Source organism: Camelus ferus, chromosome 10 (assembly GCF_009834535.1).
Source record: "Camelus ferus isolate YT-003-E chromosome 10, BCGSAC_Cfer_1.0, whole genome shotgun sequence".
Lineage (NCBI taxonomy): Eukaryota > Metazoa > Chordata > Mammalia > Artiodactyla > Camelidae > Camelus > Camelus ferus.
The window spans coordinates 66,231,029-66,254,539 of record NC_045705.1 but is presented as its reverse complement, the minus strand read 5'-3'; the positions used below and the strand labels follow the sequence as shown (position 1 = coordinate 66,254,539).

Sequence of the window (23,511 nt, the reverse complement as noted above, 5' to 3'; positions counted from 1 at the left end):
TGCCTTCGGCTGCCTGGTAGGCAATTTCAGCATACACGAAAACACTAATTTGCCTGTTGAAACCAATCAACGCACCTTTCTAATGCATGTTCCCAACCTGTCTCCTTTGATGGCACATCTGGTCTAAGATCCACGAATACTGAGTACTCATCTCTCTCTCTCATTCCCAACTACTTTTTTTTTAAAGCCCGTCCCTCTCTATTCCTGCTTCCTGAGTTCAGTCTCCTATTCCTTTGTGATCAAATAACCAAATCAGAAAACAGAATTTGTGCCACCATTACAAAGAACAAAACAGAACAAAATCTCTTGACTTACAGGGATTTCTACAAGGTGTTCGGTGAGAAAAGATGCAAAAATCAGTTTTATCACGACTCCATTGTTAACAGATATCCCCAACCCACTCTGTGCATGTTACACGTTTCTATATTGCACAAGTGTGGAGACAAACACGGGAGGATGCAAACACGAGCTTCCCGGAGAAAGTGGAGAGAGAGGGGAAACAAGGGAAGCAAAACAGAGAAACAAGAGTTCACTAAACAATACATACACACGATACAATCTCGCTTATGAATCCATGTAAGAGCATAGATACATCTTTAAACTTTTAAAAAAAAGAATGAAAACTACTAAACAAATTCAAACTGTATGAAGGAAAAACTCTCCCATCCGTTCAGAAAATACTTTAAAATAGTAAGCTGGCTTTAAAACATGTCTAAAAATTCTTTGCCGGTTCTCTTATGAAAAGGTAAAAGCAAACTCACCTCCCCTTGACTATGGGCTGGGTTTAGTGACTGGCGTTTAATGAAGAGAACGCTGTGGAAGTGACACTATGACTTCCCAGGCCAGGTGAGAAAAGGCAACGCGGCTTCTGCCCGGCTCGCTCTCTCCTGCGATTCTTGCCCTGGCGACCCAGCCACTGAGAGGGGAGGAAGCCAAAGAGCCACACAGAAAAGCCACCTACAGGTGGCCCAGTGCAGCTCAGGCTGCCAGATGTATGAGTGAAAGAGCCCGCAGAAGATTGCAGCCCCTCGCCTTGGAGCCACCCAACTGCCCGCCAGCAGAGCAGAGCATCCTGCCGAGCTCTGTCGAAACTGCAGTGCGTGTGTCAAATAACACTGCCTACATTTTAAGCGACTGAGTTTTAGAGTGGCTTTTTTTTTTTACACAAGAGTAAATAACTGGAACAAACACTACTTAAGATTTTACAGAGTAAATCGGGTTGTTTCTCCCGCTCCACCTCTGTTGTCGTCAGGGTCATTGCTAAGTTTTCCACTCGTCTCCCTGTCCTCCTGCTTCCACCTGCCAGTGGTGCCCGGGGCGCAGCGTGCAGGTGTGGCAGGGGGAGGAGAAGGCCGGGGCAGTCGGGAGATCACTTACAATGAGCACGTAAGTAAACTAATTGAGTAAATGAGTAAGCAGACTGAAGATAATGAAAGCCAGATTTCTCACTCCTGGAAAAGGTACTAACAAACACAGAAAGGGGGAAGGCGGGAGAGAACCCTGAGGTATTCTCCTGGAATTGAAGATGTTAGTTTCAATTCTTGTTTTTTTACAGTTTAAAAAACTATATAGTTTCTCTACAGAACTAGATTAGATATAGAAAGAGATGAGAGTGACAAAGTGTGTGTATATGTGTGTGTTGTGTACTGTAGATACACACTTAGATTTCCCGGCTCTGTCTTCGGAGAGAATCTAGGAGCAATGACATCCTGTAACAATGAGCACAACAAACCCCCGAATCTTGGTTTCTAAATACCATCCTCCACTAAAAGAACCAGGACTCCTCAGGGAAACGGCTGACTCCAGGCCCAGGGCAGGGAAAACACAAGATAAGCCTGGAACATCTTGTTTCAGAAAATTAGAAGTGTTCAAAGAATGCCAAGAACATGTAAGAGGGAAAGAGCTTGAAAGAACTCTCCTGGAGTAATCTGAGGATCAAAATAAGTAAATACTGATTATCAATAAATACTTGACACTAATAAATTACAATCCAATGAATACATTACAAATCCATGAGTCCACACTGAAAGGAAGGGAGTGAGGGAGGAAGGGCAGAAGGGAGGGAGCCTCCCCCACAGCAGAACAATTTATAAATGTAGAGGAATAATGGAAATGAAAAAAATCATAATTTGGCAAACACATAGTGGCTGTTGATTTAGGCAGGACACTAATGCTGGTAAGTTTGAAATTTGATGAGGCACAGGATGTTGGCATGATCTCAAATTGTTTCCACACAAAATACTCATCAGTTACAAAAAGAAAAACAATGACTTCACAGTGAAGAAAAGTAGAGACACCTGGCAGACACCAACATGACCAACATCCCTGGGGACGGGACTGGTTAACATCATGTCCTCCTTGATGTGATGTACTGAGAATACTGCGGCATCATTTCTACAATATTTTTGGCAAGAAATCACAACCTGCATCTGGTCATGAGGAAATATTAAGGATTCAGCTTGCAGATCACCCTCCTGAACCTACAAATGCTGAGGGCACGAATTACAGGAAAAGACTAAGGGTTATCCCAGATTGGAGGACAACAACTAAATCCGGTGCATGTTCCTCAGGAGGATCCTGGGCCAAAACCAAAAAGGAAGCAATGTTGGGCATCTGGCAAAGTGTGAACAGGGTCTACAGACTGAAGAAAAGGGTTTTATCGACGCTGATTACCTGACATAGAAGGACAGGGAGTAGTTATTTAGGGGTTCACCTGATGAGGGGAAAAATTTAGGGGTGAGAGGGCACTAGTTCTCAAACGGCTCAGAAAAGCTAATTTAGAGAAAGATAGCATAAGAGGATAAATGGGTAAAATGTAAAGAGTTTGGGAATATGGGTAAGATGAGAGGGATGTGGGAGTTCCTCCCAGTCATAAACTGGAAGAAAATAGTATATCTCACACACACACACACACACACACACACACACACACACACACACACACAGAGTCACATACACAGACCTATGTCTGAAAGGACTTGATCTGTAATATATAAAGAACTGCTACAAATAAATTATTAAAAGACAAACATACCAATTTATAAACCAAGCAAGACCTGAACAGAAGCTTCACAAAAGAAGATATCCAAATGGCCAGTCAGCAGGTAGTCCACGTCATTAGTCATTAGGAAAATGCACAATAAAACCCCAAGTAATGAACAATTCATACCCATTTACATGGCTAAAACTAAAAAGGCAGGCAGAATGAAGTGCCGGTAGAAACGTGGAGCAACAGGAACTCTCGTCCACTGCTGGTATTAGTGCTCTATTCCTGCACAACAATATCAGCACACACTCAGCAGCTCACAGCAATACACGTTAATTACCTGACAGTTTCAGTGGGCTGGAAGCCGGGGCACAGCTGAGCTGGGTCCTCCACAAGGTTCCAATCAAGGTGTCAGCTAGGGCTGTGGTCTCACACAAGGCTTGAGTGGGGTAGGATCTGTTTCCAAGGTCACCTCCTTGTTGGCAGCATTCAGTCCTTTGTGGGCTATTGGACTGAGAGCCACATTTCTTGCTGAGTATGGACTTGAAGCTGCCTTCAGCTTCCTGTCATGTGGCCCTCTCCACAGGCAGCTAACAGCATGGTGACTTGTTTCTACAAAGCCAGCAAGGGAGGGAGCCTTCTCACAAGGTGGGCACTACAAACTGATGTAATGTAATCATGTACATCCTGACACCTGTGCCATTTCCCATCAGGAAGAAGCAGGTCACAGGTCCCCCCAACACTCAAAGGGAAGGGATTACACTAAAGCACGAATACCAGGGACAGGGATCATCGGGGCCACCTTAGAATCAGCCACCATAAGTGAGAACAATCAAAACTGACACAACCACTTTTGGTAAACCGGCAGTTTCTTATAAAGATAAACAGAAACCTAAGCTAAGACCCATCGTTCCACTCCTACATATTTACCCCCAAAGGAATGAAAATGTAAGTCCACAAAAAGACTTGTACAAGAACATTCGTAGCAGCTTTATTCATAAAAGCCCCAAACTGTAAACAATCCATACATCTGTCAGCAGGAGAATGAATAAACAAATTGTAGTATTTGTTTCAAGTGAAATACTACTTAGCAATAAAAAGGAACGAACCACTTATGTGTATACAATGGAATACTACTCAGTCATAAAAAAGAATGAAATAATGCCATTTGCAACAACGTGGATAGACCCGTAGATTATCATACTAAGTGAAGTAAGTTAAAGAGAGAGAGACAAATATCATACACTATCACATATATGTGGAAACTAACATATGACACAACACAAGGTCCTGGGTTCAATCCCCACTACCTTCATTTTAATTAATTAATTATTTAATTGAAGTACAGTCAGTTTACAATGTTGTGTCACTTTCTGGTGTACAGTACAATGCTTCAGTAATACATGAATATACCTATATTCATTTTCACATTCTTTTTTACCATAAGCTACTCCAAGATATCAAATACAGTTCCCTGTGCTATATAGTATAAACTTGTTTATCTATTTTAAATATTTTTTTAAAATGTAACTACCTCCCCTTCCCAAAAAAATCTTTTTAAAGACAGTGCTAAAATATGACACAAATGAACTTATTTACAAAACAGAATCAGACTCACAGACATAGATAACAAACTTAGAGTTACCAAAAACAACAAGGTCCTACTGTATAGCAAAGGGAACTATATTCAATATCCTGTAATGAACCATAATGGAAAAAACATAAAATATATATAATATATATCTGAATCACTTTGCTGCACACTAGAAACTAACACAACATTGTAAGTCAACTATACCTTAATTTAAAATATATATATATATTATAAAAACTTTTTTTAAAGAATGAACCACTAATGTACACAACATGGATGAATCTGGCAAAAGAAGGTCAACACAACAATACATACTATATGATTCCATTTATATGATGTCCAAGAACAGACAAAACTAATCCATGATGATATAAACCAGAACAGTAACTGCCTGTGAGAGACAGAGACTGACTGGAAGTGATAAAAATGTTCTTGATTAAAGTGCTGGTCACATGAATGGATGTTTGTCAAAACTCATCAAACTATAAACTCAAGATCTGTGCATTTCACTGCATTCAGATTTTGCCTCAATTTAAAAAAAATGTTTAAGTACCTATTAATAGAGAATGAAAAGCATTAGCACAGAAATTAAGAGCACAGATTCTGAGGCCAGAAGGCCAGGGTCTGAAGTGTGGCAATGCCGCTTTCTTGAGCAAGCTACCTAACCCCTCTGCATACCTCCTCCCATCTGATAATTAAATGAATTAAGACACGGACGGTAATTAGAGAAGCACCTAGTGCATATTATGTACCCAACTGATGTTAAGTATCATTAAACATAACTAAAAAGACAATTATTAATGCTTAGAAAAACTAAAAGTTGGTCAGGAAAGGAAAATCATAGTTTGCTACATGACTCAAAAATGACTTGCCTTTCTACGGTCATAATAATAAAAATTCTGAATAATAATTAACCAAAACTACAATTTTATTGAGAGAATGAGGTGATGATGAAAAAGTCAAACAATCTTCCACATTTGGAATTCACCAGGTAATATCCAAAGATTGTTTTTGAAATAAGAATAAAAATCACTTGACTCTAAGATACATGTACAACTTTGACTAGAAATAAATACAACAAGAAAAAAAAACTAGTAAGGGGAAGTTCATTAAAAAATAAGTAAAAGCAGGTTGGAAAATAATCAAATGCCGAAACTTCAAATGAAACCAAAATGCAAATAAAAAGAGCTTCTGTCTGTATAAGAAGCCGCATTCTAGAGGTAACACTAACTAGAGACTTAAGGTCATGGAGGGGGGTGAGAAGATCACATTGAAATTCGGTATCTTATGAGTATTAAGTATATCTCATATTAAAATTAGAGAGACAGTATCCTTCCTCTCTCACAACTTACATTCCAAAATCTGATCACCTTTTCTTCCAGTAAAAGGCCAGGGATTTCTCAATCCATTGGCTAGCAGGCTCGGGTTATAATGAATTAAAATGAATGGGAATTTAATTATAATCATGTATCACCTATATTCATGTGGAAATTTTCAATGAGGAACATAAAATTTGCTTAGATTTTACCATAACCCTCAAAGCATTTCTAAGCTGTAAGATGATGAAGGAAATGGAAAGTGAGTGGTTTGCCTACTTTCATTTTGAAAACCAGAATTAAGACATAGGAATCCCAACAGAGCAGTGCTCTTGTTGCCTTGCTATAAACATACGAGCTTTTAAAAAGCAGACACCACTTTCCATGAATAAGTTATCTCTGCAGCGGCCACACTCAAAGAACCCCAAGCCGGGCAGATCCATACTGTTCAGGAGACTTCCTCTTGGTAATTATGCCTACAGCCCCAGCAAAAACCAAACACTTAGCAACCTTGTAATCAACTCAATGGCTTTCTTTAAATAGTCCTCAGAGTTATAAAGCATCTATAAATTGTTTCATCTGTTCTTCCCAACAACCCTGGGTAGTCAGCTGGCTCGACTGTCATTTTTATTTCTTCCCATTCTGAAGGCTCAAAAGGTAACCAACCCCAAATCACAGTTTTTGTTAAAGGAAGGATTTAAATCTTCTGGCTCCAAGCCCAGTGTTCAATCCACTCTATCAGTATATCTGTGCCAAAAGAAGTCTGTGAAGATTAATCACTGGATAATTTTTAAAGTCGAGATTATGAATGGCACCATCTGAAACTGCTGGCTTACTTTAGGTCACTTCCTAAAACAAACGAGAAGTCAAACACACTGGAGGACTTTTCAAGCACACTTAGATTACAGATCATCAGAACTCTAATGTAATGGTGGGGGTGACGCCTCCAGGGTGTTTTCTGGATGGTCACAGTGACTGGGGACTTCACTGACATTCAGTGGTGGAGAAACCAAGAATGCCAGACATTCCACAACCCACAGTTCCTCCGAGCGCTGCACAATGAAGAAATAACTAGCTTCCTACACAATTTCCAATATTCATACAAGTGAAAACGTTCTGCCCAGGGGCAGAAGCAGGTCTTGTAGGGCCTAAAGCACACACAAGCTGGAGGGTCCTCTATAAGAAGAGCATACAAATTACAGTTGCAAAGTTAGGTCTAGGATTTTAAAATATCAAATAGATAAGAACACATCTAAAAAAAGATATACAATACTTCTATGCTAAAAGTGCAAAATCAATTAAAGAAGATCTAAATAAATGGAGGGATATAGCACATCCACGGACTGAAAAACTCAGTATTCCAATTCTCTCCAAATTAATCCACAGAGCCAATGTAATCCTACTAAAACTCTCAAAAAAAAAAAAAAACTGTAAGGAAATTGAAAAATTGATTCTAAAATTTCTAAGGAAACAAACTGAAGAGCAAACTAGTCAAGGCCATCATGAAGAAGCACAAAGCTGAAGACTTCCGCCACCAGGTAATGGGCCTATAATAAAGATATAGTAATAGAAGGGGGGAACATTAGTACAAGCATGGACAAACTGACCAACTGTACAGACAGAAAGTCTAAAAACAGACCCACATGTAAAATGTCACATGATTTATAATCAAGGTGACATGCAAAACAGTGGGGAAAAGATGATCTTTTAAATACATGGTGCAGGGTTAACTGAAGATCCATGTGGGGGAAATGCATCTTAAGCCCGCACTCCACACACAATTATCAATTCCAGAAGCATTGTAGATCTAAATGTGAAGGAAGACAATACAGCTTGAGAAGCAAATATTAGAGAGTATCTTCATGATCTTGAATTGACTCAGATTTCTTAAATAGGACATAAAAGGCACTGAACATGAAAGGGAAAATGAATAAACTGGACTAAATTAAGATCAAGAGTTTGTGTTCATCAAACAACATCATCACTGAAAGAGTAAAAAGGAAACCCACAGAGTATGAGAAGATACCTGTAAGAAAAAGAACTCCTACAAGTCAGTAAGAAACAGACAATCCCACTGAAAAATGGGCAGATAACCTGAACAGACAATTCATGAAAGAGGATATCAGGTGGCTGACAGGCTTATGAAAAGGTACCCAACGTCAGGAGGAAAATGCAAATTAAAACCACTAGAGAAACCATTTTACCTCCAACCAGAACAACTAAAATGAAAAAGTCAAAGAATATCGACACTTGGTGACAATGTGGCCCAACTGGAACCCTCATACAATCCAACAATTCCACTCCGGACTATATACTCGAGAGAAATGAACTTAAATTGATGAGAGTGCGCATAACCACCAGCAGACATGTGTAAGAATGTCCACAGCAGCCCTGTTCATAAAACGGGAACTCTCCCATGTGACCACCACAGATTGATTACACTGTGATACATTCACACATGGAGTACCATACACCCAGCAACAAGAACACAGGGACCGCGACTACATGCAACAATGTGGGTGAATCACACAAACATCATATTGAGCAAAAGAAGTCAGACACAAGAGTGTACACTGTATGAAGTACAAAAGCAGGCAAAACTCACCTATGCTGTTAGAAGTTAGGGTGCTAGCCATCTCTGGTGGGGGGAGGGGCAGTGACAAGGTAATTTCCTGGAGTGTCCGTGATGTTTTGTTTCCTCATGTGGGTGCCACTTACTTGGCTATGTTCAGTTTGTAAAAACTCATCAACTGTATTTATTATATGTGTACTTTTCTAAGTACTATATGTTATACTTTTCAATAAAGTTTTTTTTTAATTAAGTATAGGACGATGGAGGTAGCCTGTGCACACAAAGGGCCTTGATGCTTAAGTTTCATTAGCTTCATAGTAAATTTGCCTTTGGTTTTGCCAGACATAGATGTATGTAAATAAAAAGCAGTTTATAATTTTGTAAGCCTAGACTTAAGTAGATTTTACACAGACACTTAACCAATTTTTTCACTACTTAATATACACTGAATTTTCCAGGAACGTAACTAATGTAACTACTGTAAATAAAGACTGTACTTTCTCTTGTGTAGAGCTGGATAAAGATTTATTTGCCATTCTAGAAAACCGCATCACCGGTGGCATTGCCCCATACCATGAGTCACCCACACAATACACCTGTATCAGTCTCTATTTATGGGTGTCATATTCATAGAGATAAAGCAATGTGTACCTGCAAGCACCTGACGGCTATGGTTTTTAACGTGCTGTGAACATTTACGAATGTCTTCTGAGAATTTACATATAGAAATATGTATTGTGTTACAAACAGCTTTCCTTTTATGTTTCCTTTATATTGCAGTTAAGACATTGTAAACATGTTGACAAATCTTATTATGTGGGAGTTTCATTTCAGAATAGGAAAGGGGCCACAAAATCTCATTGTTTCCAGAACCAGTTACAAACCATAAATCTATAAAAAGAACTGTAAAGAGAATTCTAATTCCTGAATTTGGAATTAGAACTGTTAGTTTATGCTACTCATGTTATCCAAATCACAAGTAATATATTCATCTAAAATACAAAAAAAGAAAAAAAGAAGCAAAGAAGAGAATAGAAAAGAAAAACCCAGCTACAATTTTCAAGAGCAATTATCTAAATGTATCTATCATAAATTTTATCTAGACATGGGTGAGCAAAACAAGAGGGAAATAAGAGTCCAAACTACAAGATCTGATGGAGCCCTTCCCCTTTTAAATCAGTAAGATCCCGTCTGGCATTCACAAGGAAAGGGTTCCATTATTTTTCTGTTCTCTTTCAAAAATAGCTCCACCTTCAAGATTACACAAATTAGATCATTCTGCAGCAGGATTCCTCCTTACAGACCAGCTCCTAGGAAGCACAGACAGGCTGTCTGCTGTAGCAAACCAGTTATTTTAAAAAAAGAAAAAAACAGATGTTTTTTACTTTTCCGTTTCACTGGGACAGTGACAAAGGACATGTGCTACAGTTGTTAGCAGCCTCGGCAACAGACCTCCCCCACCAAAAACCATCAGATAGGTAAGGATCACAGAGGCAACACCAGATCAAGCAAGTACGACAGCAGAATCATTAGGGATGTTGAGACTCCACTGCTCCAACAGCTTCACTATGGCCAGCAGCATAAAAAAATTTAATCTAGATTTTTAACACAATCAGTTGCCAGCCTATGGGTTATTCCGTCATCCAGTAAATTCCCAAGGAAATTTATTCCCAATTAATTACAAACAGCAGAAGTAGAAACAAACTTCCTCAAGAGCTCTGAAGAGTTGTTGCACAGATCTCATGCTCATATAATGTCACTTAAGACAAAGAGGTGACATGGGAATAACCTGAGGGTGTGATTAAGTACCCTTCAACTTGAAATTCAATTGCTCTTACTTGTTCTATTTACACTTTCATTGCTCTTAAGTTGTATTTGTAGCACTTTTCATTTGGACCTTGCAATAAAGCTATGCGGTGAGGCTGCACAGGTCCTAACAGCCTAGTTTTACAGTTGAGGAAGCTGAGCTCAGGTTAAGTTCGTGGCCTAAACCCTCAGAGCTGGTAAGTGGCTCTGCGTACTAGACCCCAGATAGTCTTGCTCTAAATCTAGTGCCCGCTCTCTGTGCTTATGTACATATTGACAAATACTCATTTATTCAACAAATAAAAACCATGTGCAAAACATGAAAAAAAAGATACAATGATGATAATCATTATTAATTTTTTGGTAAAATTAACACAAGGAAGTTAAATGAAATGTTGAAGTCAACCTTGAATCTTTTCTCCTGTCATATCCCAAATGTAATCCACAAGCTAATCCTTTAGGCTTGAGAATACTATACCCAGAATCTGATGACTTCTCATCTCTACCTCCACCTCCCTGGTCCAAGCCAACATCAGCTCCCAGTATATCACCGTAATACTCCTACCTGGAACCCCTTTCACTCTTGCCCTTCTTTGCAGGCTATTCCATACACAGGGGCCAGTGGTTATTTTAATATGGAAGTTATTATCACGCCTCTTCTGTGGTTAGAAACCCCCAATGGCTTCCCATCTCACTCCAGGTCAAAGCCAGAGTTCTACAACGACCTACAAGACCTGGTCCGCCTTCATTTCTCTGACTTTCTCACCCATTACTCTCCACCCCATTCGCCTGGCTCCAGTCCCCTGGCCTTCTGGACATTCCCTCTTACTGTTCCCTCTACTGGCTCCACACAGTCGCTCACCTTCTCCAGGGTCTTCTAAACCACCTTATTTAAAACCGCCACGCCCTCCGCCTCATTCATCCTGCCTTCCCACTTTCACCCCCCCCCCCCATCTGACACGCCTAATCATTTGCTCACTCGCTTGCTTATTGCTGCCCACTCTGCCCCAGAAGGCCTCCAGGAGAGCTGGATTTTGTCTGTTTTATTAAGTGCTCTCTCCTCAGTGTCTAAAATGGTGACTAGGCATAAGACATATGCCTGACGACTATCTGACAACTAAATGAAGTTACCATTGGGTAGAGGAAGAGTCGCAGAGACTTATCAAAACCCACATGGTGAGGTAAAGCCAAGAAAGAAATCAGATTCTAAAGCCAAAGCATTTTTGGCACACGGTTTTAAAGAGATTTTTAGCAACTTGCTGACTTTTTTCCTCCAGATACGTTATAAGAATAGGAGGAAATACCTGAATGAACATCAAACAAAACAAAGCAAAACAAAACAAAATCCAAACAGAGCCATCTTCCCAAACAATCATTTTCCTATAAAGCGTTCTCTTAAATGGACTCCAATCAGACGACACCTCACCACACGGAGACACAGCATGCATTTATCAGTGAAGCTGCCTGAGAACCAGGCCCTCCTGGAACATAAGTAAACACATCACTGGCCTAAGTCCAAAGCACAGCAAACTAATCTTATGCCAAATCTTGGTTTAGATCATGTCCCATTTCCAACCCAAGGTTTTGTTTCCTCAAGGAGATGGTATTTTCCTATTTCTCCATGGAGAAAAAAGCCAACCAAAAAGATTAACGGGCAATGTTTAATAACATCATAGCTGTTCCCTCTTATAAGTTCTTTTAAAAAAAGGTAAGATAGAGGGGATTATCTACCAGTAATAAAAACAAGCGATAACCACATTACACACAGTTAATGAACAATTCTCCCCACTAAAGATAAGGACATAAACAGTTTATTGCACATCTTGGTGGCAGAGAGGAAATACAATTAAATCCATTAATAGCCACAAGAGTTTTATGTTCCCAGAGGACCCTGGTTTCCAGAGTTGCTTATTCATCTTCATCCACAGCAAAAATGGTGTACGACAGAGATGACAGAAAGCTGCAGACAACTTTCATGCATTTTAATTCTGAGGAAACAATTTTATCAAACAATAGACTTAAGGTACATTACACTGGCACATTCTATCGGATATGAGCTGAAAGTGCCAAACAAAAACCTACTTGTAAAGACAATGTAAATGATGACTAATGAAAATCAGGTCTACAAATATTATACCGTCATAGTCATAGTTTCACTGACATTACCCAAAGATATTAAGGTAATGATTTCTATGAATACAGCAGCTCAAACATTTCACAAATATTTTGTTTTTCTTTGTAACATATCAACAAGGTAAAAAAAGGTATCCCTACTTTTAAAAAAAATCAGGAGAAAAGTGACTTGCCTAGAGGTAGTCAAACAAATTTAGCTAAGCACTAGACATAATAGTCCCACCCAAATGCAAAATGTGGCTTCTATCTCTAACTAACTGTATGTATCTTCAACAGGGTTTTAGACTCCCTAAGTCTTTAGATGATTAAACCCGTACCCTAAGCTCACCAGCAGTCCTACCTCTCTAGAGCACAACCTGGACCAATAAGTGAGCAAAACGTTTCTTTCCCGCCTCTAAAACACCCCAGCTGTGAATCTCATGCTCTGAGATTAAACCGTTCATCACTCTCAGCCTCATATTCAGAGCGTATTCATTCTTAACACATCTGATGATCTGGTTCTTCAGCTCCTGGTATATTAGAAGCAACAAAGCAGACAGAAGACACACTGATAGCAATAGGGAGAAACAAAGACAAAAACAAAATGAAAAAAGCAAATACAAGGGTTTTAAAATACTTACACACCACGTACCAGTCTACACTCCTCATTTCCAGCCCTGTTGGTCGCTATGAGGGTCCCATTCATCATGATGGTCCACACTGGACAATAAGTTAATCTGTGTTTTACATATTCTCAAGGAAGACCCAGAAACATGTAAATATACTGGCAGATTTCCAACCAAAATGGGAAAATAAAGACCTGGTGCTTGGTGCTTAAAGGAGGAAATTAACATGTATACAAATGTTTCAAGATAGGCCTTAAATACATTATCAGGTTTCCCCTTTAAAAGCAGAGTACAGTTTTTCTATAAAAAAGGGAAGCTTAAGGAGAACAGGGAAAAAGATCAACTCCATTTAGATCCTCATTTTCCTAGGAGTTGTTCAGCTTTTTACTGGTGATAAATGGCGAGCTGTAAACCGGTTTAGTTGCCCTTCTGGCTGCCAAAGCAGAGCTAAAGAAGTCAGCAGGTAGAATAGGGAAGCTGTCAAGTCAAGTTGGCTCAAAACAAAGCTGCGGTTTGCAGGCGGGGCCTGAACCCATCTCTTCCGTTCATATTAGCTGGCAGGATGTAGAAACAGGATCCCGACCCAGCCACTGCTTCGGAGAACCAGAACAGTTTGCTTTGACTTTCTAGTCTATTAAGCTTGGGATTTGGCAGGATCTATGTCTAAAGTGAACCCAAGACCTTGTAATGGCCCCACTGAGGAAATCAGAATATAAACAAGGTTGCCCTGATTCTAGAAAGAAAGTAGTTTTTGGACGCGTGTCAGGGAGAGACAGAGAAGCTGGACTGGTAATAAAGACAGCAAGGATAATACATAACAGCTAATATTTTTGTTTGTTTGGGAGGGATAATTAGGTTTGTTTGTTTGTTTATTTAATGGAGGCACTGGGGATTGAACCCAGGACCTTGTGTGTGCTAGGCATACACTCAACCACTGAGCTATACCCTCCACCACAGCTGATATTTTTCAAGTGTTTTCCACATGCCACATAAGCATTTAAATTGTATTACTCTCATTTAATCCTCATAATAAATTAACGGTAGAGGCAATTATCATGCCCGTTCTACAGATGAGAAAAATGAAGCATTAGAGAGGTTAAGTAATTTGCCTAAATCACTCAAACAGTAAACAACAGAGTCAGGGTGAAAATCCTGTGAGGGAGTTACAGCTCAGTGGTAGAGAGGGTGCTTAGCGTACAAGAGGTCCTGGGTTCAATCCCCAGTACTTCCATTAAAAAAAGAAAATCCTGGCTACCTGGCTCCAGAACTGATACCTACAGCCACTATGCTCTCACTGTCTGTGATTTGGTAACAGATCAGTATTCTGTACTTCCAACATTACAAAGTATAAAGCATTAACTATGAGAACCTAACAGAGCTCAGGGACATCAAGTTTAAACAGAGAAACAGCTCATGAGTCATGAGACAAATCCCAGCTCCACCTACCTCTAGACTGGGTACACCTGCAAAAATGCCTTCACCACATTGGGCCTCAACTTCCCTTCCTGAGAAATTGATGATTAATGGGGGGGCAGCAACGTTCCGTCATCAGGTTCACTCCACCCAGGCATCAACTCCAACAGCACCTCAGCAGGGGCCTTCTCCAACTACACTACCCAACACTCTCAAGTCCCCATGAAGAACTTTGCATTATGGCACTACTCACTACCTGATTATTCACTACAGAGCTCACTATGTGTTTATCACCTGTCTCCCTCCACCAGAATGTTCACTCTAGGAGAGAAAAGACTCTGTCAACCTCTTTGCTGCTGGTTCCCCAGCACCTGGAGCAGTACTTGGGACATATAAATACTCAATAAATATTTGTTGAATGAAAGAATTGTATATAACAGATTTCCATTCAATAAAAATTACAAATAAATAGGCACTGCTCATTTGCCCAATGTTATTCGTTGAGTGTCTATAAAATAACTATGGAAATGAACAGGATTATTCCAGATGATGATAACTGGTTGTGAAGAAGATTTATAAACTCCCAGGGTGGAATGGGCAGGTGAGGGCAGCTTTTCAAGGTTAACAGGTCCGCTGAGATCTAAAGGAACCCTGGGAGCCAGCCACTCGATGATCCAGGGACAGAGCATCCCAGGTAGAGGGAACAGCAAGTGTCAGAGCCCGAAGGCAGGTGACCATGCCTGGGCCCAGCTTACCCAGGGCCAGGTGAGCATGAGGAGGGTGGTAAGAGGAGGTGGAATCCACAGGAAGGGCCAGACCATGAAGTATCTCCTAAGTCATAAAAAGGCATTTACTCTAAGTATGATGAAAAGCTATTTGACAATATCTCTTATCTTCACCCAACAGAACATACATTTTATGAGATGAAGGATTTTGTTTGTGGCACATACCAGCTGGTCTATAAGCATCTGCTAAATGAATGAATTGGGAAGGTTATGAAGAGAGGAGTGACATGATCTGATTTTCACTTTTTAAACATCACTCTGAACGGCTACTAGTGATCACATACTAAGGGGAGACCAGAGTCGCAGAGGATGGACAGAATTACAAACAACAGAGTGTGGTGCATTGTTGAGGCACTGAGAAACAGAGACCTGGGAGGAAAAAGCTACCATCTAACCCCTGAAGCCATTTGGTGTTTTTAAACAAGAGACAGGAAAAGGTCAGTGAAGAGGGATCAAATAAATGACAACTGATGTCCTAGGCCTTTTGTGTTTTTCTGAACTATTAAAAAAAAAAAAAAAACTACTACAAAGAATCTCTGTCTCACTTAGAGAAAGAGGAACAAAAGGAAGCTCAAAGACAGACAGTCAGACGGACACACACACACACACACAGATACACACTGTTTTGGAGAACAACTATAAAGAAAAATCACCTTCCTATATCTAAGCACAATAACCAGGGACAACTAATATTCCACTCACTACATCCAAAATGTTACCTGGAGGAACTCTTGCTCAGAATATGGTTTTGAGAGGCAGACTGCCACTTGGAGGAGTGACGCAGTCTACAAAGAGAGAAGCAGGTACTGTAATAGGAACCAAGTTTTAAAACATCACTCCTTTCAGTTCCACCTCTATCTGGACCAGATCATTAAAAAAGCATACAGGGTGAACCACTCACAGTGTAATTTCTAAGATGCACATCATAGTTCCAAAAAAACTTTTTGCCAAAATAATCTCTGGCTATTACCGAGTGTCTTTGCTGGCAGAACTGAAAGCACTGATGGTGCTGAATGCACGAATGAAACACAGGTCTATTCGGGAGCCATGCGTCAAGGATCATCACTCCCAAAGAGAAAAGACGAAGAACAGTACTCAGGGCCAGAAAAATAGGTGAAGCCAGAACTAAACTGAGATATTCTGATCTTTAATGTATCTTAAAAACCTCACAGGGGGAGGGTAGAGCTCAGTGGTAGAGTGTCTGCCTTGCATGCGCGAGGCCCTGGGTTCAATCCCCATCACGTCCATTAAATCAACCAACCAACCAATCAATCAATCAATCTAATTACCTCCTCCCCTAAAAAAAATAAATCTTTACAGTCTGAAAGAATTTACATGAACATCACATAAACAAATAATGTGCCATCATCAGTGTCACCTCGCCATTCACACACCGCAAGGAGAGCAGTGGTCTAGAGCATTTGCCCGTCACCGCTGTTGCTATCGATGAAGATGAACAAGCAACTCTAGAACCAGGAAAGGAAGGTATGGAGTGGAGAGAAACTTCAGTTCCCCGTGTCTTCACCTCTCCAACACATACTTTTTTTTATAGCTTTATTGTGATATAAAATTTGTAAGATTCACTTATTTGAGGTATGTGTACAACTAGGTAGAGTCATATGTATCTTCAAATATCTATTTTTAAAACAACACTTACTAGTCTTTTCTGTAATACATCTTTATTATAGACAGTTTGGAAATCACCAAAAAAATACAAGGACAAAAATTAGTATCACACTTAATCTGACCATCTAAAAACCATTCTGGAGTTAATGCCTCCAGACAGTTTTTCTCAGTAGATATTGACTGAGACGTAAAATTGTGAGAAGCAAATGGCAGGGAGGCACCAGGAAGCAAATTCCCTGCAGGAGGAAGCGAGCAGACTAGAAGGTAGCGACATTGAAAGGGCAAAAACTAAAAAAAAGAAAACAAATGGGTCCTTGGAATAGCAAAGGAAAGGGACATTTTTAAATAATCCAGAAGAGGATAAAAGTACAAATAAAGAGAAACCATAAATATTAATACTAGAAATGCCATACTTAGGCAATTTCCTCTCTAAAAGTGTTATCTTATAGACTTTTCTGTGGTCCTCAAAATGTTCTAGATCGGCCCTGTCCAATATGGAAGCCACCAGCCACAAGTGACCGGTGTGACGTGAAATGTGGCCGGTGCAATTGAGGAAGAGAATTTCACATTTTATTCACTTTTAATTAATTTTAATTTAAATAGCCACATGTGGCTAGTGGCTCTACTGTATTAGACAGCTCAGCTTTAAAGATAAAATAGCTTATGATCTTAAGACATAATTGAATATCAAATGGAATGTTTTAAGTAACTGTTTTCTAGAAGTCATATAAGCTAAGTGATGGTATGTCATCACTTACTGGCCTTCTCTACTGCGCCACCCGAGGTGGAGGCCAGGTACAGGTCTGCTAAGTGGCTCCCTGAGCTGTGACTGCAGCTATAATAAGGTAAAAGGGAACGCAGGCCCAGTGGGCTTTCTAACCCAACGACTGCCCTGTGAGTGGCAGGGAGAGGGGACACTCTAGAGCTGGTGCCAAGGCACACACCTTGGTTCTCTAAAACCCTCAGAAGCTATGCTGGTTATTCCTCTAACTAGGCCAAGGCAAGGGAGGATTCCGCCAGAGCTTTCCAATCTAGAACCAAACCACCTTGCTCAATTCCAGCCCAATGCATTCTGAAAGACATTTTAAGACCAACTTCAAACTCTCTCTTTTCTCCAGAGCCCTTAATACCACTCCAAACTCACACTGGAAAAAGACAAACTCTTGCAATCATTCTCCCAGCTTCCCTGGATTCCCAGAGTCCTCCCAGAATGTGACGTCACAGATTCAAGCCCAGCCAACTCCAAATTTCAGAGGACCAGCTGAGCCTTCTCGTCCAGGCCAAAACAGGACGAGCCTCCTGGGGTGAAGTAGTGAAAAGACACAGCCCAAACACTCTCTGACTCGCGCCTCCCTCATGCACACAGAGACAGCCCCAACAGGAATAAATAACAGTGGCAGCTTATTGGCTAAAAAATTGGAAATCTAGTTTGAAAAGAAATCACATAACCACTAATGTGTCCAAGAGATCTGTAAATCAATACATGTAAAACGGGCTCTGTGAAAGTCATTCTCTTTCTGACTTAAGGAATCTGAGCTTCCACAGGGACAGTGGATAATATTACCCGATAGAGAGGATATTCTGTTACAACACTCACAATGTGAAATTCAAATCTTCTAAGGTACAAATATGCTCTTAAGACTTTGAACGCTGGGGAAATAATAGACATTTCACCAGGTCTCTTTTATTTGATCAATCACATTGACTTCCTATTTATCATTTAAGAAGTAACTTTCTCCTGTGGATCTACAGGTCCTATTTTAATATTGATTTCACCCACACCTTGGAATGCATAGTAAGTAAAAGTATTCCCACTCAATGGATGAAAAGGCTAAGGTGTGGGAGAGTTTGCCCTGGTTCCTGGTTCACAGGAAGAACACAGAGCAATATATCCTGGCTTGTCTAGGGCTTTCAGGGTTTGAGGGCAACTGGCCCCAAGTGCCTTCAAGAAAGTAACACTTCTATTGTGGGCCAGTCATAACAACTTGGCCATGGCCACCTCCTTTTTTTTTTTTTAATGTGGTCTAAGGAGAGATGTGACTGATAACCACTGAACTCCTTCCCTAAGAACTCACACAGTACACACGTGCAAATGCGCTTTGTGCTCATTTGTACTCAAATGTGATACAGTCTGTGAGGGATACAGCAGAGCACATTTTGTCTCCTTAGAGTCAGTTTTACACCACTGAGGAAATTCTGTACACTTATGAAATTTAATAATTTTTCTGTCTCTCCTACTTAAGCAACTCAAAAAGAGAAAAAGACAGCAAGGGAAATGTCATTATAAAATACCAAAGAGAAGGGATCGCTGAGACTCTGAAGCTCTTCCTTTAACATCAAGCATCTTATCACCTGGTGCCTGTGATGGGGCTACTGTCCTGGCCCTGGACCGCAGACGAGGACACACTACCTGGCACGGAGGGAAAACAGTGCCAGCTTCTAATGCTGTGAATTTCACAAAGGAACCATAACAGACCTACCTGCCGGTAACAGAATCTTAGAAGCCGACTGTATTTCACAGTGATTACCTCTAGGGAGTGAGAACAGACGTAGGACAGGAGATTTCCTTTACAATTTCCATCTGTCTGTACTGCTTCAATTTCTAATCATGGACATGTACTGATCTTTTTATTTTTAAGAAAATGATGGGAAAAAATAGCAATGAATAGAGCAATTTAGTTATTTTAGAGTCAACCATGGGTATGCTCTTCATAAAACGTTAAAAAAAAATACTGTGGATTCTGAGAGAATTTAGTAGCTGTTAAGTAAGAGCAGAGTACATACCTGAGAAACAAGGTTATTGAAACATCTAACAAAGGAAAAAGATGTTTTTTCCCAAAAGTAAGGAACATGACTTTCCTAACACTCCACTTTTCAGCTCTCTTTTCTGCACTACTTCGAGGATGACTGTTTCCCCAGACTGAATCCCACGACATTTTATACATGTCTAACCTTAGATCCACAATCATGCTTACATTCCTTAGGTGCGTATATCTCAGATGTCTGTCTCACTTCAGTTACACAAGACAAGAATGCTAATCCTGGGTGACGTTCAGAGTGCTGTCCACAGAGTGCACACTGCCCATCTATTCTAAACAATGCCAACGAGTATTCCCAGGAGACCTCAAATTAACTGGATGACTCTAATAATCAGAAGGGCCAATAGCAGGCCATTTTCTCTCCACAGTGTGTTATTTTCCATCCTGCAGCTAAAACAGCACGCTCCACAGAGCACAAGTGTTCCACAAGGAGCTGGGAGGCACAAGGGTGATGGCTGAAAACCAAGTTGGAGCAGGACAGCTGACAAGCCCAAGGACTGGTTAGCAGACATGACGTGACCGCGTGCTCCCTGCAGATGAAAACGACAGGCCAGCCTAAGCCTCTCACAAGTTAACATAATAACTACTGATTTGATCAGGATGCTTGGCTCAATCAGTGATTTTCTTTACCCAACTCTGTTGCACAGCAGCTTCCTGCCAGTGGGCTCACGCCTTTTCAATCTAACAAGCAAGAGAAGGCAGCTGTCCAAATGTCACCAGTCAAACATAGGAATAGACGTGAAGGAAGAACAGGCAAGCATGGACTACTCACACTGGCCCCATGTAGGAAGGGACACAGTGCCTTCGTGTCTGACAGAAGTCGATCAGAACAGTTCAGCTATAGGTGGGCCTATACAGAAAGAAAAGGCAAGGCCTGCTCAAGACCAGGAGAGGAACACCACCAGGTACTAAATTCCTGCTTGAGTCTGGTGTTGTGTTAGAGTGCTGGCCAAACCAAACTAAACTAATGTGGCTCTGATTACCCTAAAGAAAGGACAGAAAAAAAGAAAGTTTCAATCAGTGGAGTGAATGTTCAAATACAAAGGACACAAAGTGGGGGGTGGCTGATGGAAAACAATCTGGCATTATCTAAAAAAGTTCCAGATGGACAGCCTTCGAACAGCAATTCCACCCTTACATGTAAAGACATCCTAAAGAAATTTTAGCAAGGAGCACCAGGAGTTCTGGACAAAAAAATGCACAGCATTACAGTTGTTGTTAACAAACAGGAAACAACCCAAATGTTCATCGAAAGGAGAATTATGATACATTTGTACAATGAAATTCTACCCATCAATGAAGATATTTTAACTAGAGCTACCTAGAGCTACCATTGATGAGTCTCACAAACTTAATGCTGAGTTAAAGAAAAAAAAACACTAAAATAGGCCACAGAACACATACAGTATGATAACATTTATGTAAACTTCCAAAAACATTCAAAACTAAATAACACTGATTAAAGATGCACATATGCAGTAAAATCAATTTTAAAAGACAGGGAATGATAAACATACAATTTAGAATGTTTACCTTTGTTAGGGGAAGGAGATGTGGTCAGGAAGAGGCACCCTGAGGACTTCAACATAATTGGTAATGACCTTTCTTAAGCTGAGTCAAGTACAGAGATGTACTTCTTGTCATTTTAAAAATTTTAATATCCTCTCTAGGACATATATAAATTTGTATGCATGAAATGATTCAAATAAAAGGGGAGTGGGCAAAAAAATTAAGAACTGAAAACAGGACCAGACAAAGCTCCTTAACCCCCACTTACACATCCATTTGCCCAAGGCAGGGCTAAAAGAGTAAAAAGGGAGCCCCAGACTCCAAGACAATGGAAGTAACTTAGTTTAGAGGTGACAAAAAAGACCATCACCAGGTTCTTTTCTGGGCTTCCTAGGTGGAACCAGCTTCACAGTATCTACTCAAGGGGTAAACTGTAAAACATTGCACACTGTCCCCAAAGAGCTGGAAGGAGACTGCCTTGCCAATACAGAAACAGAAAATATCCCAAACTCGGGCACATTTTACCAATGCAAGGAAAGTCCCTGGATGGTTCCAACAGAGGAATGGACTGAATTTAGGATCAAGGCAGTTATTTTATGTGCCCTGCAGGGCTAGGAGACTTTGTTACCAGTTACTCGGGGGTAGGGAGGGGATGAAAAATACATTTGAAGACACACTAAGTAGGACTTTTACAAGACCACAGAGGCCAGGAGAGAATACGTGTAATTTGAAAAACAAATGATCATGTGCCTTGAAGACAAACTAGAAGCCCCAAGGGTTACTATATAGGCTTTACCTGGCAGAAGGTGACTACCGAGTTTGGCACATACTGAGTATACTGGGAAATAATAGTATCTAAAGAGATCTATACCACATCTTGTAACATACGTACAGCCCACGGGCGCTGGCGGGGCAGGGAAGAGTCTGTGACTTCCATGGGGAAATTGACTGTCAGGAAGGCCAGATTCGGTCAGATCAACGAGAGAAGGCCCAGGGCTAAGAATTCAGAAGGGCCCGCTTATGGAGGAGAAGAGGGTGGTCCCGGCCCCAGACAGAGGTGGGGATGCCAGGAGAGGGCGGGGTACCCTCAGGAGGAGTCCCAGGAGGCCGGGCAGGAGCCAGGCCGGGCAGCGAAGCAGCCGAGGGGAATCTAGGGTCGGGGCGCCCCCCTGGGCGATGGGACCGAGAGGAATGGGAAGGCGGGGGCCTGTGAGAGACCCGGCTGGGCGGCCCCCGAGGACCCGTTTCCCCGCCGGCCGCTCACCTGGGCACGCAGCTGGACGAGCTCCGGTCCACCTCCCAGGTGGCATACAGGTTCATCTGCACGGGGGCGGGGGTGCGGCCTGGCCCCGGGCCGCCGGGAGGCGCGGAGCCCGAGGCCACCGCGACGGCCATGGAGGTGGAGGTGGACGAGGACGAGGAGGAGGCGGCCGCCGCCGAGGTGGACGAGGACGACGAGGTGGCCTGGGCCAGCTTGGGGGGCGTCGGCTGCTGCGGCGGCGGCTGCTGCTGCGGCGGCGGCTGCGGCGGGGACTGGGCGACCCCAGAGCCCCGCTGGCCGCTGCCTCCCCCGGCGCCTCCGGGACCACCGCCCGCCGCTCCGCGTTCCGCCATGGCCCGGCCGGAGGTGGAGGGGGGCAGGGGTTACCGAGATCAAGGCGACGCAGAGAGGGCGCCCAGGGTTCTCCCGCGGCGGCGGCGGCGGCGGCGGCGGCGGGGGCTCGACTCGTCGGCTCAGCCCGCCCGCCGGAGCGCGCGAGCGAGAGGCTGCACGCACGCGCGGAGCCTCGCGGCGCGCGGTCCTCGCGCTCGCCCGCGGCTGCCTGTTGCGGCTCGCGCCGCCGAGACACTGGGTGGGCGTGTCCGGGGAGGGGGCGGGGAGCCCTGGGCTGCGCCGGCCCCACCCAGCGCCCAGGGGTGGGGCCGCGCTCGCGCTCGCGCCGCTGGTGGGCCTATGGGTGCGCGCGCCCCGCGCTCCTCTTGGTGAGGGTCGGCAGCTGGCGTCCTCGGCCTTCCCTTTCCTCAAATTTACGGCGCCGCGGCAGCCAGCCAATACCCTCCTTCCCTCCCCCGTCGTCCCTTCGGCGGCGGCGGCGGCGGCGGCAGCTGGGCCAGCGGAAACCCCGCTTTTCCGGGGCGCGGCCCTGGCCGGGATGGAGCTGACGCGGGAGCGCGCCTCGGCTCCCTTGGGTCTGTGGACCTGATGCTGAACCCGCTGGTCGCCCAAGCCGGCTTTCTTATCGCCCACCTGACCCCCGCCCTGAGGCTCCGGGTTTCTTCACGACCAGCAAAAGGAGAGGTGGAGACCTAGCGGCTTGCCGGGCGCCTACGGGCCGGGCAGTTTCCA

At 42.4% G+C, this 23,511-nt stretch overlaps 1 protein-coding gene across 2 annotated transcripts in view; it reads right to left on the bottom strand.

Moving 5' to 3' along the window:
* Nucleotides 1-22,922, bottom strand: part of PACS1 (phosphofurin acidic cluster sorting protein 1) — a 130,138-nt gene extending 107,216 nt beyond the window's left edge. The window contains exon 1 of one of the 2 annotated variants that reach the window (XM_032489878.1): nt 22,429-22,922. In XM_032489878.1, the coding sequence (XP_032345769.1) occupies nt 22,429-22,778 (350 nt within the window). In that variant the 5' untranslated portion in view covers nt 22,779-22,922. Of the gene's footprint in view, nt 1-13,038; nt 13,071-22,428 lie in introns of those variants that run through there. The other variant, XM_032489879.1, reaches the window with a different exon arrangement.
* Nucleotides 22,923-23,511: the final 589 nt, after the last annotated feature.